Source organism: Protopterus annectens, chromosome 2.part0, assembly GCF_019279795.1.
Source record: "Protopterus annectens isolate FY-2018-M chromosome 2.part0, PAN1.0, whole genome shotgun sequence".
NCBI classification, from domain to species: domain Eukaryota; kingdom Metazoa; phylum Chordata; order Ceratodontiformes; family Protopteridae; genus Protopterus; species Protopterus annectens.
In genome coordinates this window covers 213,631,724-213,648,946 of record NC_056728.1, presented here as the reverse complement: position 1 = coordinate 213,648,946, position 17,223 = coordinate 213,631,724, and the positions used below count along the sequence as shown (strand labels likewise).

General features: G+C 40.5%; 1 protein-coding gene across 3 annotated transcripts in view; it reads right to left on the bottom strand.

The window, feature by feature from the left end:
- The window catches only part of XRCC5 (X-ray repair cross complementing 5), a 2,194,257-nt gene that overhangs the window by 1,673,657 nt on the left and 503,377 nt on the right, over positions 1–17,223 (bottom strand). For all 3 annotated transcript variants that reach the window (XM_044060671.1, XM_044060672.1, XM_044060673.1), the window contains one exon: positions 15,043–15,155. In XM_044060671.1, the coding sequence (XP_043916606.1) occupies positions 15,043–15,155 (113 nt within the window). The remainder of the gene's footprint in view (positions 1–15,042; positions 15,156–17,223) is intronic.

Genomic DNA, 17,223 nt, shown 5'->3' with positions numbered 1-17,223 from the left:
TTTGGTTTTTTGGAAATTTACAAAAATTAAATTCTTCTTCATGCAGCTGCAGACTGCACAGGCATCACTCTAAGACATTATGCTTGACTTCAGCTTTGTGGACAGTTTTATGGCATGCCCTCACCTACACCCCATTTGGTAGATGTGCACTGGAAGACAGATTGCTGAGGTGCAAACAAAAAGGTAAGACTGTCTGCCATCAGTGGCAAATCTGACACCACTGAAAGATCCTTTAATAAGAATCAGAAAGAGGTGAAATCTCTATGGTCTAGAAAACTCAAGCTTCAAGCCTCTGATCTCTCCTCAGACATGAGAAGCTTTGGCAGAGGTGGCCCCTTTAATGGATGCAACAAAGAGGTTGCACAGGTCTGCAAAACCAGGAAATTTCGGGGGCCTTTTTTGTGAAACAGTCCCAATGTCCCTGAAGGCATACCTTACTGTCCACCACTGGAAATAGAGGCCATTTACCTATCCACTCAATTGTGTGGATGGAAATCATGCAGGACAAATAGTTAAGAGATAGAGTATCCAGAAGCTATACCATAATAGTTTTCCATCTCCCTCCTCCTTAATTTCAAATAGAAAGGCTCCACCAAACCACGTAGCATCCAAAATTTATTCCAGATTCTTTTTAGTTGCAATGAAAAACAAGGACCGCATATCAGTTGTGGACTTAGTGGTCTAAACTTCTGTGTCAGAATGGTCATATGTGTAAGCTGTGCACTGTTGGACTAGAATGCAAAAAGTTAAAAGCAAGACTGGCCCTGCCAGATGAAGGTTTGCTAAGCCACTTGAAGGATTGAGAGACCACTTGTGAGGCACCAGAATAGAAGTGCCGAGCCTGTCTGCTAGACAGTTGCCTTTCCCCTGAATATCAATTGCACCTGGAAAAGGATGCAAAACGATCAATCACTGCCACATGCTAAATAGCTCTCTGCAGTGGGGGTAGGATTTGGTTCCTCCTTGTTTCTTTACAAACCGTACTACAAACATATCATTCATTTGAACAGCTATCACTCTTGGGGACAGAGGTTCTAAAATTCCTGCAATACGAAGGGAACCAGCTTCATCTCCAGGATGCTGATGAGCAGACTGCCCTATATTGGAGTCCATGTCCGTTAGACCAGTCTTCCTCAAAATTCCCCCCACCCTGCAGAGGAGATGCATATGTTAAATATTGCTGATTGGGGTGGAAGTAGAAAAGGCTGACCCCACAGACACTGTTGAAGATGTTAACCACTATCTGAGATGAAGTATACAAAGTTGGATTATTTATACAGGAGCAGAGGGGAGATGTGAAGTTTGAGATCACTGAATGCTGAGTATCCAACATTCTCAAGTAAACATATGTATCAGTAATCTTGACTATGGCAGCTGACAGCAATCCTAAGACTCTGAGAACCAATGAGGCTGGTTGAGTATGTGTTTGTAAAAGTCTAACAGAAAACAGAGTCAATCCAGCTGATGTCCAATCTGGTAAGCCACCTGAGATCAGATGGTAACAGGGCTAACAAGAAACACAGTACAAAGGATTAGTCTAGGTAAAATCACTTAGCAAGCAGATCTAGCAGACTGCATCTCTGTTGCCCTCCCTGTGAATAAGGACACCTCCTTGAAGTTTCAAGTAGTTTATTCAGTTAAGTAGATACATGGACAAGGACAAGAACACTCCACTCAGAGCCACTGAAAAAAAATGTATTAACTGTCATCAAAGCGAATTCAGCAGGTGGCTCTTTGCACTCTTCTTTCTTGGCCAAAAGGTGGAACTAACTTCTTCTCACTTTAAGAAACAATAAGCATCAACTCTTTTAAGGCACAAACAAGAGAATACCTAAAAGATAAAAGGCTGTGTACATGTTACAAGTCCTGGATGATAATATCCTGCCCCTTCTATCAACTGTTTTTTCCAAACACGGGTCCTTTAGTTATTGGTCAAAACGCTTCTTGTCATTTACCTCTCCATCTTATTACTTCTACCTACCCTAAATCATTCCCTCTCTCGATTCTAAATAATAATACTCAAATTTCCTCCTTTTTTCTCCTCCTATCAAGTTAATTTACAAATATGTTTCACAGCCCTTTAGATGATGCTATTAATTAAGGATATTTTCTTTAAATGTTGCATATTTACTGATTACTTGTATACCTCTGTTAACTATGTTCTTTATGTTATTTTTTCCCCTGGTACTTTCCTCCTCAGATAAAAAAATCATAGGTCATTTCATGATGCAGTTATTAATTAATGACACTCAGTTTAAATTTGGTATATTTATTGATTACTTGTATACACCTCTTATTTACTACATTTTTCACGTAATGTTGAAATTTTTCTGAAGCTTTTCTATCTAGCCTCTGGTGAAAAGGGGTAACCTTCTGCCCAGATGGACTACGCAGGTAAATAAATGCAATGCAATCAATCAACCAATCAATAAGTATGGTTGATTCTTGCAAACTCAGCACTGGTTCAGAAATTGTTTCATTCTCCATACTGCCCTGTATATGGTTACCAATTCCACTGATAATGGTATAGAAAAAAAGCTTTTAATGGGTATAATATTTGTTAAACATAAAAAAAGCATTCAAGTCAGTAAGTCATCCACTATTACAAATAAAACTAAAATAATAAAATTAAGTCTGGGTGATGACTGTTTTAAGCAGATATGAAAGAACATTATGAATAAAATAATTAAGGGGTAATGAATGGAAGATTGCCATGGGAATCCATTCAGGGGCCAATCCTGTACTTCTTGTTCATAAATGGTAATACACAGATACTTCACAAGTTACATATCACTCTATGAACCTATGTGTGAGGTTAAGTACTAGGACAGCTGTCCTTGTGGGCCATTTTAAGCTTAGACAGTTTTCCTTATTGCTCTCAAAATAATCTATCACGTTTGGTTATAGATTGGCCTTACTCATCCCTTGGTATATAATTACATATTACCCCTAATGAAAATAACTGGGATCATACCACAGATAAATTGAAGAGATCCATTCATGTGATAAAACATTTAGGAGCCGCCTCTGTCCATTACTAGTACAGGGGGAGCACTCCTGGGATAATATTTTTTTTTGTTTCCCATCCACAGATCTAAGCTGTGTTTGAATATGGACAGGGATGAACTCTTATGTGTATGGGGAGTCTGCTCCACAGTAGCAATATTCTCTGTGAGATATACCTATCCCTCCAAAATGTTTTGTTGATGTGCAGAGCATTTCTGATGCCATTTGATTTGTTGACGTGCAGTAAATCCAGCAGTAATGGATCAGACCTTGTATGCCAGACACAGGTTACCTCTTTGCAGTCTGTAGGATACCAACTATAATGGACAGGGCATTGAGTCCGTCCATGTAGGACATGTTACGCAGGCCTTCTTAAATCATAAAACATCTGCCCTACTGCAAAAAGAGCTACAAAATTACTTTAGCAGACTGGAGCCCTGGCTCCTTAGTAATAAACTGTCAACATTGACAAAACAGTTTCTATACTTTTGGCACAGCAAAGGACTCCCTAAAATGTTAGGATACAGCTCCAACCTGCTCTGCTCCCTCCCTTAAATTATATATATATATATATATATATATATATATATATATATATTTTAAAATTCAGACGCTTTTACTGTTAACTGTCTTAGTTGCTCTTCTGCGTGCTGTTATCTGTTCAGTCACTCTTACTCTGCACTTATTACTGCTTGTTGTAGCCTTCTAATTTACTGCCCTTTGCACTTGTTTTTTAGTCATTTGTTAATTTAATTGCATTTATTTGAACTGTATTTGCCGCAGTGTTGTTACACACTCAGGTGTGCTGGCCTGCACTACAATTTGTATTGTATTTACTGCTGTTTTAGCTGCTTTTCTGTAAAAAAAAAAAAAAAAAAAATTATAAGCTCGTTTCCTGCCTTTCCTGTAACTAGTCAATTCCAGATACAGACTTGCTGTATTCAGGACTGTTGGTAAGCTTCTGAGCCCCCCAAGTCTTTCTGAGTTGGAGGGAAGCCTCCTAGCTTATCAGTGGGAGTGGTAAGCACTAGGTAGCCTATCTACCACGGGAAGAGTGGGTTTTAGCCCTGAAATTGTAGTTCAGTGGCTGTTTGGGCAGTTTTTCCATCTCTTTCTACTTTCTAGTTAAAAGCCCATTTTGCGTTTGGTCCTATAACTAGCGTAAGTCCAGGCACAGACTGTTGGTAAGCTTCTGAGCCCGCCCAAGCCCTTCTGTGTTGGAGAGAATCTTTCTAGCTTATCAGCAGGTGTGGTAAGCATCGGGTATAGACTTATCTACCACAAGAGGAGTGGTCCCTGGCCCAAAAATTGTAGCTATTGGATGTTTGAGCAGTTTTTTTTCCATCTCTTTCAACATTCTGGTTTGAAAGCCGCACTTGCGCTTGTTTCCCACCTTTCCTGTAACTAGAGTAGTCCAGATACAGAGTTGCTGTATCCAGCACTGTTGGTAACCTTCTGAGCCCTGCAAGCCTTTCTGTGTTGAAGGAAAGCCTTCTAGCTCATCAGTGGGAGTGGTAAGCACTAGGTAGCCTGTCTACCACGACAGGAGAGGCTCTTGGCCCAGAAATTGTAGTTTATTGACCAATTGGACAGTTTATCCATCTCTTTCAACTTTCTGGTTTAAAAGACCATATTCTGCGCTTGTTTCCCATCTTTTCTTTAACTAACCTACTGGGTAGCACTAGAAAGCCTTAAACTGATACAAGCCTTCTAGCTTAGAAGAGAGACTTTGGAGTGATTAAGTATCAGTTTTCTGTAACTTTCTTGTTGTACTTAACTGTTTTTCGCCTAAACGCAGATTTTCCAGTGTTTATTGTGATTTAAAATCTTGTTTTTTTTCACATAGTGTACTTATTTGACTGCCTGCACTTTTAAAAAGTTGTTTTTGTTTAAATAATTTCTTTAACTGTTGTAGGCTACACACTAAAGTGTGATAGCCTTTTCTGATCGTTTGTAGTCGTTTAAAGCTGTTTTAAGTGTATTTTTTATTGTTTTTGCCTTACCTTTTCAAAAAAAAAATATATTCCTTGTTTCTCACCTTTCTAAGCTAGTATAGTCCAGTTTTCAGGCTAGTGTTGAATTCAGGGCTGTGATACTAGTTTCTGAGTTGCCCATACCTTACTTGGATAGAAGGAAGTTTTTCTGTTCACCTGAGAGAGAGGTGAGCTTTGAGCAACCTATTTGTCCCTGGAGGACTGGTTCCAGCCCAGAAGTTAGTAGTTTATTGGCCATTTTGGGCCAATTTCAATCTCTTTCATTTCCCTACTATAAAAACTACATTTGCACGGTTTTGCGCACCAGGAGTTAAATTATTTCCGGCTCCACTAAGTCTCCTCTTCAGTTTTCCCTTGAAACTAGTCTAACTCTCAACCTAAGCACTCAAAAAGTATCTTAGAGCCCAGCACTTGCTCAGACCTAATAGCAAGCACTAATATACCCTGACACTGATTGCCCAGAAGGGTAAGGCTCTTTATTCACCCCTCACCAACCAAGCGACTAAGCAGCTCACCCTACTTAGGCATGACCAAAGGGCAACTTCAGGTGCACTCTCCAGTCCAGCTGGTGAATCTGGGTATGCTGAGGCACTGTTACTGCCTCATGTACACAGACAACCCTTCTCCTCCTACCACAAAACACTAACATATGCGAGAGATGCAATTATACAGTCAAACTGGAAGCTAAGCTGTCTCCACCCAAGACTGGAACAGACAGTCAAGAGGAGAAGGTTAACACTTGCACCACACCTCCAGCCGCACAGAGACCTACTAAACAGCACTGGCAAAAAATACACAAATACAAAAAATCATACTCGGAGTCTCTAAATAAAAACCTGCAAAAACATCAGAGATCTCCAAAGCAAACACCCAAACAACCTGCACCTCCAGTCATAAACCAGACAACACATAAAACACAAAATCAATGTGCTGCACAATCACAGCCCTTAAGGTGAAATAACATACCTATTATACCATGACCCCCCCCCCCAAAACGTGCACGCTGATTGGCCAGCGTGTTATGTAATCGAAGTTATACTAATGGAAAAGGTCCGGTTGTCTGACTTTTTCCATTAGTATAACTGCTTTTTAAACACTGACTCGCTATGTTAAATGGTTTTACCATCGCGACACAGCTTTAAAATAAGCAATGGAGATCTCCGTTGCTTATTTTAAAGCTGTCTTGCTATGTTAAACCCATTTAACATAGCGAAACAGTGTTTTAAAAAAGAAGCAATGGAGAAAGCAAGATCTCCGTTGCTTTTTTTTAGTGTTTTGCTATGTTAAATGAGTTTAACATAGCGAGACAGTTTAAAATAAGCAACGGACATCTCCGTTGCTTATTTTAACTGTCTCGCTATGTTAAACTCATTTAACATAGCAAACACTAAAAAGCAACGGAGATCTTGCTTTCTCCGTTGCTTTTGCTCAACTCTGATGTACCGCGCAGGCGCCGCAGTACATCAGAACTGCCGGATGCCAGACATCTGCGGAAGGGCAGTAAACAGGCATTATATTATGCCATTATTTAAGAAAAGTAATAGTTTCTTTTCTTAAATAATGTCATGAGTAATAGCATAACCACGCCTGGGTGTGGGTAATGCTAAACCCACGGTTGGCTTTGTTTGGTCCCTTGGGCTTCACCCTCGGGACCAAACCACGCCAACCGTGGGTAAATTTAGCATTACCCACACCCAGGCATGGGTTATTGCTATAACACACTAGTAAGAGGTAACTCTATAGTCAGGCACACTGACGTCCCACTCACTTGACTGGACAAGCACAAGGTTACTGTTAGCTGCCTGTCGGGAGCCAGAATCCGCCACATAACACAAGCACTCAGGTCACTCCAGAACAAGTACAAACATGGCTCTGTCATTGTTCATGTTGGTGTGAATGACCTGAGAAGTACCTCCCTGGACTACAAGAGAAGTGACATGGAAGAAGCTCTCTGATCTTGTAGCCTAGGATGGTATAACCCTGACCCCAAGTAGCATCTTGCCCTCACAAAGAATGATACCGCAGTATAAAGAAAAAATGATCAGTTTCAACAATTGGCTAAGCTTCTGGTGTCATTCAAAGGGGATCCAGTGTCTGTCAACCTGGGACAACATGCTTGACCAGCCGCATTGCTTTGCAAGAGACTACTTGCACCTGTCACCCCTAGGCTTTCGAATACTGGGCAAGGCTCTTGCTGCCCCCATAGTGCCTTTTTTAGGCAAGGCTCAAAAGTCAAACTCACCTCTGTAAACAGCACAATTAATAAAAAACTGAGGGTTATGCTACTCAATGCCAGGAGTTTAAATCTCAAAATGCACGCACTCTAAGCACTCCTCACTATGGAGGACGTTGACATCTGTGCAGTAACTGAAACCTGGTTCAAGGCTCCAGAGAGCACCCCAGCACTACCCGGCTACAACTCAATGCTACACGTTTCGGCCACAGAACACAGACCGAAACACAAGAGGAGGGGGTGTTATCCATATTCATCAAGGACACCTACACCTCCAGGTTAGTGGCAAAGCATGATACCTCTGAGATCATTCATGTGCAGCTAACATCGGGCAAATCTGCAATGTAAATTGTGGCCTGCTACACCCCCCCATGACCCAGGACCACCACTCCACCTTTCTGGAGACAGTAGAAAACATGAAGGTCCTACCGAACACCCTGATATTGGGTGATTTACATTACCCTACCATTCACTGGGAAAACTACTCCAGTACAAACTCCCAGGCCCAGCGCATCCTGGAATTCATCAACTCAAATGCCCTGGACCAGCTGGTAAACTCCACTAACAGAGGTGAAAATATATTGGACCTGGTCATCACCAACATGGGCGACAGGTGTTCCACAACGAAGGTCAACCCGTCATTGGTTAGATCAGACCATAAATTAATCACTCTGGATGTCCACACCCCACCACCACCCTCAACTAAGGAAACCACAGTAAAAAAAAACTTTTCTAAAGCAAACTTCACCTTACTTAAGACAGAGGTGGCAAGTTTCACAGCCCCCACGCTAAAGGATAAGCCTGCCCAAGATGCAGAAACCTTTACAAATTCACTCTATGAGCACCTATAAGGATTCATGGATCATGCCATCCCTAGCAAAACCAAGACTCACTTCTCTATAAGAAGGAAACCAATTTGGTGGACCCCCTGCAATAAACAGGCTATACAACAGAAGGAGGAAGCTAGTTCAGAAAAAAGCAAATCCCAAGAAGGAAAGACATCCCTGATCAGTATCAGTAAGAAACTAAGGTCCCTCATGATATCATCCAAGGCTAACTTTGAAAGAAAAATAGCCAAGGATTCAAAAGGTAACCAGAAAGCCTTCTTTAGCTATGTTAAGAATCTAAGTGGCAACTCACAGATATGCACTGAACTAGTGCAAAATAGCACAAAATATACTGAACCTACTGATATTGCCAACATCCTGGCATATAGACTCAGTGCAAACTTCACCCTCCACTCACCTCCAAAAGCACCCACAACAATACCGGAAAAGTGTAGCGTCCTCAAAAATCACAGACGCAGAGGTGAAAACAGCCCTTTCAAAAGCCAAAAATACAGCATCAATGGGTCCAGATGGTGTCCAGGCTGCATCTTGCACGAACTGCAGAATGAACTAACCCCCCACATAAACACGCTGTTCATCCTCACCCTCTTCACAGGTTACATGCTCACAGAATGGCGCACAGCAACGGTTATTCCTCTCCGCAAAGGAGGGGCCACAGCTGACCCTGGTAACTATCGCCCCAAAAGCCTGACAAGCCTGGTCTGCAAGGCTATGGAGCACATTATCATGGAACTCATTAACAAAGACATTGGGAACCTCCAAACACTTGACTCAACCCAGTTCGGCTTTAAGGGCAGATCATGCCTATTAAACCTGGTTGACTTCGAGAGAGTCACCAAGGCCATAGACAAGGGAAAGGTGGTTCACACAGCCAAACCTTGTCCTTGCCAAGGCTTTCGACACCATTCCCCACTCGGGTATTACAGAAAAACTCACCAGCCTGAACATAAACCCCTATGTCATGAGATGGGTTGCCAACTGGCTTACAGACAAAACTCACACGGTAAGAATAGCGGGCTCCACGTCCGACTCTAAACCAGTCACAAGTGGTGTCCAGCAAGGCTAAGTCCTGGGACCCCTACTGTTCGGCATATACTTCTCAGAAGTACAGGCAAACACAGGAGGACTACAGCCAACCGAGTTTGCCGATGACTGCAAACTGGGAGCCATAACTGACTCTCCGGCTGACACGGACATCCTCTAAAAGGGCCTTACTGAAATGGACATCTGGTGTCAAAGTCATGGCCTCAAGCTAAGTGTCAAAAAATGTATAGACATCCCGTTTGGGAAAAATAAAACACCCATAAATTACCACATAGGTGGAGCCCCCTTAATACAGAAGAGGTAATAAGAGATCTGGGGACCCAGGTAGATAGTAATCTCTCCTTTGACAATCATATTGCCAAAGTAGTTAGGAAATCTTTCTATGTGGCCCATCTAATTACTAAAGGGTTCGCATCTAGAAATAAAGAGGTTATAGTGCCCCTCTACTCGTCACTCATTAGACCCATCATAGAGTACAATGCCCCATTTGGGATGTAGCTTACAAGACACTTAAAACAGCTGGAAAGACCACAAAAGTACCTCACCAAGAGAAATAATGGCCTCAAGCATATGTCCTATGCAGCCTGACTGAAAAAACTCTGACTGTACTCAGTGGCATATCGCTTACTCAGAGGTGATCACTGCCTGATTTACAAAGCCATGTCCAGCTCAGAATTGATGGATATGCTCCACCTAAAGAAATCCAATTCGCTGCGAGCCACGTGCACTAGTGAGCTAAACCTCGCCACAACAATAAATAGAACATGCTGAAGGGATAGATTCCTGTCACAGAGGCTTCCCCATGCTTTGGAACAAAATTCCAAATTACATCAGGCAGAGCCCCTCACTAACATTCTTCAAGAGAAACCTTGACGAGTGGATGGGTAACAGAAAATACACCCCTAGGATCACTTCATTGGCTCTGCTTGACAGAGGATCAGTTAATTAATCAATGGGGCGGCGAAAGTCGACACTCTGGTTAGGCTTATAAATGCCCTCGGGCAGATAGCCTAGTACCTACCTATGAAGCTATGAACTAAAACTCCTATTTTTGTACGTTCAAATTAATAAGTATGTAGCATCTATACACTCCAAAGTTTGAGCTACAAACTGGCAGTTTTCTCATTCCAGAAGCAATAACCCACATTAGGAATAAATCTCACTCTCCTTAAAATGGACAATGTTTTAAAATTAACAGTGCTAAATTCTTTACCATACTCGAGCATACTTTAAACTACTTGTAACAAGATGTAGATGGATACCACTGTCTGTACCAGAAGGGCATAAGCACCCTTACCTACAGAAAACTGACATTATTGGTCACTTCTAGAACCACTTCATTACTTGTTAATTTTTAAGCTGCTGCATCTTGAAAATGGTCTTCCTTTGGCTTAGAAATGATGCACTGCATTAGTCTTTTACCCATAAAGACTGCACATTACGGTGCCTGTACTTTAAAATACCAGGCTTTTTATTTGGATGTTGCTGAGACAGCATTAACAACATTATGCCCAAATGTTGGCATCATTACTTTAACCACAAAACTTGAATTCAGCAAGACATGAAATTTTAAAGTTATAAATTTCACACAGACTAGGATTAACTAAAATCATTATGCAAGTAAATCTCTGGCCAACAGACTTCTTGTACTCAAATCCTTCTATGCATTACACAGTACTACAGGTCCAAAGCTACCAACGCTTGCGTTTTCTCTAGCAATCTGTGAGGAATCTTTATTTCAGTGTGGCGTCTGCCTCATGGAATGGCCCACCTTGTGAGACTCCCTCCAGCCTAGCCAATCAGTTCAAGAAACAGAAAGAATCGTCTTCGGAATAAACACAGAAGCATATGTTTTAAAGAAAACAGACAGACAAAATTTCTACCTCTAAATATTGTTGCTGTAATGGTGAAATGCTATTCTTCACTACTTTACCAAACAACCTAAAGACTGCTCTTGTAAATTAATCAAATTAAATGCATTACCTATTTTCACCAAGTACTTACTAGCAGTACTTGTTGAGAAATACATCACTTGTATAATTTCGAATTGGCCTTTGCTACATATACATATAGCCCAGGCAGGTATGACCCTAGCACTGAGTAGCATCCTGCATCACCCAGAATGATACCGCAGTAGAAGGACAAAATGATTGACTAGAACAATTGGCTAAGCTTCTGGTGTCATTCTAAGGGGATCCAGTATCTGTCTGCCTGGGATGACATGATCGACAGACCATGATGCTTTGCCAGAGATGGCCTGCACCTGTCACCCTTGGGAGCCTGGAAACTGGCTAAGGCTCTTGCCAACCCTATAGTGCCTTTTTTAGGCAAGGTTAATCCTACTCAATGCTAGAAGTCTAAACCTCAAAATGCATTCACTCAAGGCACTCCTTAAAATGGAGGACATTGACATCTGTGCAGTGACAGAGAGCACCCCTGCATTACCAGGTTATAATTCATACCACACCTTTTGACCACCAAACCTGGACCAAAACACCAAAGGCGGAGGCCTGTCCATATTCAATAAGGATATCCACACCTCCAGGCTAGTTGCTCAGCATAATGCATCTGAGGTTATCCAAGTGCAACTAACTCTGGGCAAGACCACAATCAAAACTGTAACTTGCTACAGATCTCCCACCATGCCCCATGATTACCACTCCTCATTTCTTGATACACTGGAAAATATTAGGGTACAACACAACACCCTAATAATGGGCAATTTCAACTACCCCACTATTAATTGGGAAAACTACTCATGTACCAACTCTTTTGCTCAACATTTTCTGGAATTCATAAATTCCAATGCCTTGGATCAACTTATCCACACCCCTACCAGGGTCAGCAATATCATTGACCTGGTCATTACCAACATGGGCGATGGGTGTTCCACACCAGAGGTCAATTCCTCATTGATCAGATCAGCCCACAAGCTAATCACCCTAGACATCCGCATCCCGTCCTCACCCCCCATTAGAGAAACCACCATAAAAATATTCTCCAAAGCCAACTTCACGCTTAAGACAGAAGTGGCAAGCTTCACGACACTCATGCAGATGGACAATGGAGGTACGAGACTGCTGAATCCTACACAAATGCACTTTACAAGCACTTACATGAGTGCCTGGATCATGCTGTCCCTAACAAAACCAAGATGCTATCCTCTAAAAAATGGAAGCCAATCTGGTGGTCCCCTGCCAAAAACAAACTCTACAAGAGTAGAAAGAAACTGTTGCAAAAAAAGAGTAAAATCCCATGATTGGAGGAACTCCCTGGTCATTCTCAGTAAGAAGCTGAAATGCCTTATAAAATCCTCCAAAGCTAGTTATGAAAACAAAATCGCTACCGATTCTGAAGACAACCACAAAGCATTCTATAGCAATGTCAAGAATCTCAATAGCAATACTCAGATCTGCTCTGAGTTACAGCACAATGGCATTAAATATACAGAACCAACTGATATTGCCAACATCCTGGCAGATAAGTTTGATGCTAATTTTACTCCCCTCTCACCCCCTAAAGGGCCATTCTCTACACCGGAAGAATGCAAAGCTCCTGTAATCATGGCTGCACAGGTAAAAAACACCACTCTCCAAAGCCAAGAACATAGCATCCATGGTACCTGACAACATCCCAGGCTGCATTCTACACAAACTGCAGAATGAACTGGCACCCCACCTAAGCACCATGTTCAATCATAGCCTCACCTCAGGCTTTGTGCCCACTGAATGGTGCACAGCGACGTTTACCCCACTCCACAAAGGGGGAGCCACCACGGACCCCAGGAAATACCGCCCCATTAGCCTAACGAGCCTGGTCTGCAAGGCCATGGAATGTATCATCATGGATGTTCTACACAAAGACATTGGTAATCTCCAAACTCTGGACCCCACCCAGTTCGGGTTTGTAAAAGGCAGATCATGTCTGTTAAACCTGGCAGTCTTCTTTGAAGCAGTCGCCAAAGCCGTAGACGAGGGAAAGGTGGTTCACACACAGCCTATCTAGATCTCGCCAAGGGTTTTGACGCCATCCCCCACTCTGGAATTATAGATAAACTCACTAAACTAGGTATAAATCCCTATGTCACAAGATGGGTTGCCAACTGGCTCACTGACAGAACCCATACTGTGAAAGTAGCAGACTCCAAATCCAACGTCAGACCAGTGACAAGTGGAGTACCACAGGGTTCAGTCCTGGGTCCTCTCCTGTTTGGTATCTACTTTAGTGAAGTACAGGCTAACACAGAACGTCTTTGGCTAACAAAGTTCACAGATGACTGCGAACTAGGAGCCATAATCGAAACTCCTAACAATGTGGACATCCTACAAAAGGGCCTCACGGAGACAGATGCCTGGTGTCAAAGCCATGGCCTCAAGCTCAATGCCAAAAAGTGCATTGTCATCCCTTTTGGTAAAAACTCTGTACCCATGTGCTACCATAGGTGGTAGTCTACTTAACATCTAAAGTATGATAAAAGACCTTGGGACACAGGTGGACAGTAGTCTCTCCTTTGATAATCACATTGTCACAGTAGACAGGAAATCCTTCTATGTGGCACACCTCATCACAAAAGGTTTCTCATCCAGGAAAAAAAGGTCATTGTTCCCCTCTACTCATCACTCATTAGACCCATTATAGAGTACAATGCCCCTTTTGGTATGTACCTCACAAGACATCTACAGCAACTGGAAAGGCCGCAGAAATGCCTCAAACAGAATCCCTATGCAGACTGTCTCAAAAAACTCCAGCTTTACTCCGTCGCATATCGCCTACTCAGAGGCAATCTCTGCCTAACATACAAAACTATGTCAAACCCAGAGCTGTTGGACATGCTTCACTTAAAGAAATCCCAATCCCTCCAAGCTACACACTCTAAGGAGCTAAATCTTGTCACTAAAATAAACAGAACATGCTGAATAGATAGATTCCTGTCCCAGAGACTTCCCATACTCAGGAACAAACTACCTATCTATATCAAACAAAGTTCCTCATTAGCACTCAAGAAAAATCTTGATGATTGGATGGGAAATAGGAAATTCACCCCAGGGATCATCTCTGTGGCTCTGCTCGACAGGGGCACAGGAAAATAATTTTCTTGGGTGGCGAAAGCCAGGGTACCTTTTTGGCTTGGCTGATATAGGCCCTAGGGCCAATACCCTAGTACCTACCTATGAACCTATAACTATTAAGCCAAGCTATTCTGACACTTCAGTAAATTTGTTTGGCGTATACTTTTGAATATTGTGCTAATGTACGAGTCTACATATCTGTGTTGATTACATTATATGCCATTTTGTTTTGTATTGCCTTACTGCACTGGATGAGGCAGAAAAAGGTCCTTTGGCTGCCCTCTAACCCAGTTAAACTTCAAATAAATAAAATAAAATTGTGACTTAACCCAAATGTGTGTCATCCTTTTGGGTATTCTACTACCTTAAGCATTCTGATCTCCATTACTTGATTGGTGAGTAACTATTGTGTAGCTAAATACAGTATAATGCTCTTAGTAGGCACATCTGTAATTCCAGTTTCTGTATTCCGTAGTTTATGACTGCATGATGGCTTGTCACTTACCACTCTGCTATGACGTTTTCACTCATTTACTTACTGAACTCACAAATAATAATAAATATGCTCATGTTTATGAAGTAAATGTGTTAGATATCACTGTTGAATTGTATTTTATATTTTTGCTGCACCTTTTATAGTAACTATAGAGAACCATAAAAGCTGTTTTCCCTGCCAAGATCCTAGCAGTTGCTAAACAGAGTTCTTGTACAACCTCACTCAGTTATCAAACAAACTGATTTAAGAACTATAAAATGGTTTTCTACAAAAGTTTAGCTTAACATTGGGATGATAGTTACAGAATATAGATGAAATGTACAGTATAAGGGAAACAATGACGATAAATTACCTGTGAAGATTTGGTGAATCCCAGAACAGCAAAACATTTTCCATCATGTTTATATTTCATCTGTTCTTGATCCACTTTTGAGAAAGGGACAATATCACTACCATAGCAGTAACCTGCAGCAAAAAATTAAGATAATCCACTAATTAGATATTACCACTGTTATATAATGCGGAAAAATAAAACACTTACAAAAACAAAAATACTACCAGAAATATGAAGCCTGAATCCAGAAAAGTTAAGATAGTTACCTGGGTAGTAATAAATACTACCCAGTCAGGAAAAAAACATGTTCTTGTACTGTGCTAAATAACCATCACAGTGGCTGATCCAGTAACAATTCACACCATGCAGTAAAATGCTAACCTAGAGAGCTCAGTCCCTTAGATTTCCTAAAATACCCACAAGAATAATTGTGGTGGGAATATATTCACACTAAGTAAACTATGCCTTCAATGTTGTAACATATGCGTCTAAGCCCTAAAACAGTTATCTAGCTACTTAGCTAAAATATATTTCTTAATTTTCACAAATGTATCAAATGTAGTTATAAAAGTGAATAAGAAAACAGAAAATAGAAAAGAATAAGGCAATCTATAGAGGCAAAGATGGAAGTGAATTTCAGGTACCGCAACTCAAGTAGCAGTTTCCTGAAAACTCCAAATGTTCATAGGTTTGTAGATTAGTACTAAGCTAACTGCCCTTGTGAGCCATTTTAAGTCTAGCCAATTATTTCTTGTGAGATTCAAACTCTGCACCTTGTGTTTGTAAGGCAAACACCTTAACCATTAGGCCACCACTCAACCCTCTCCCAATTTCATACTACATTCTCCTATAAAGTTCCCTAAAGGAAAAATAATTCTGTTTGATCATCTTAACCATTTCGCTCTTAATGTTCCTTTTTTTACTAAATAAATACTGCACTCCTTTAAGCCTGACTATTTTGAAGGATAAAAGCAGCACCACATTCATTCTGAACACAAAACTATCCTTCAGTATACAGTACAACAGACATTAACTTTTTTAATTAAAATTTAAGATATATACAACAGATAAAATATAACAAAAAAACTATATACAGAATCCGTAACACATTTTACACTAAACAAAACCATTAATACTTTTCTAAAAGTTTTGCAACAATAAATATTGATGTGTACATTTGATGTTCTCATGTAAACAGTGAGCAATTCTTTACTGAATACAGTCTTTGCTAAAGCAAATAAATTCAATGAAAGAGGATATTTTTATTTTTACATTTTTTTTGTAATCATTTTTCGAGCAATAGCAAAATGAACCAAATGGAATCTGGAATTGGGACTTTAAATAAAATCAAAGAATTTGTAAAATTACAATTGTTTGACCATAATGTTTTAGTAAAATTTATAAACTCTGACCAAAATGGAACAACCATTTTACATTCTATAACCACGCAAAGCCAATTGTGTCCTGAATTTAATCACAACAATTTTTACTTGGAAATTCTTACACAGAAGCTTTTTAACTCCTCTTAAGGTTGCTTTAATTTATAAAACAGAGTACTGTAGACTTTTCATAATCTATTTATACTGCAATGAATTGACAAAAGGAATGTCAATAATGCTAGATCATGATTTGGCAAAATGCCAATAATGCTAGCTCGTGATGTTGTAGATAGCTATTTGAAATGTTATACCAAAATGCACTATACAGTTCAAGACTACAGTTATTATTACTATTGAAGCAGTTTAACTTGTAAGAAACGATGTATACCTGACACAGCAGAATATAATTCTAACAGTCACTTCTACATTCATTTTAATATGCAAATGACCACATTTTGGGGGCATGATGGGAAAATAACAAATGTGACAAGACTGGGTCCCATACATAAGCTCTGAGAAGCTTCTTTATATACCAATACATAACTAAAACAATATTCCCTGCCATATTTTAAATGCATTTTACTTTTGTTGAAGCAATCCAAAAACAAATGCATTTATAAAAAACTTCACGTTTTCTACTATATACCAATCAACTCCATTTAACCAGTGCCTCAGTAAACATCCTGCCACAAACTCAAAACAGATAACAATCTCGATCTAGAAGAATGGAGAGGAGCTGTGCTTTTTAATTCGTTAATATCAATCTTTCGGTATACATAAAAAAAAAAAAAGCAAAGGGTAATTGACGAACAGGAAGAGC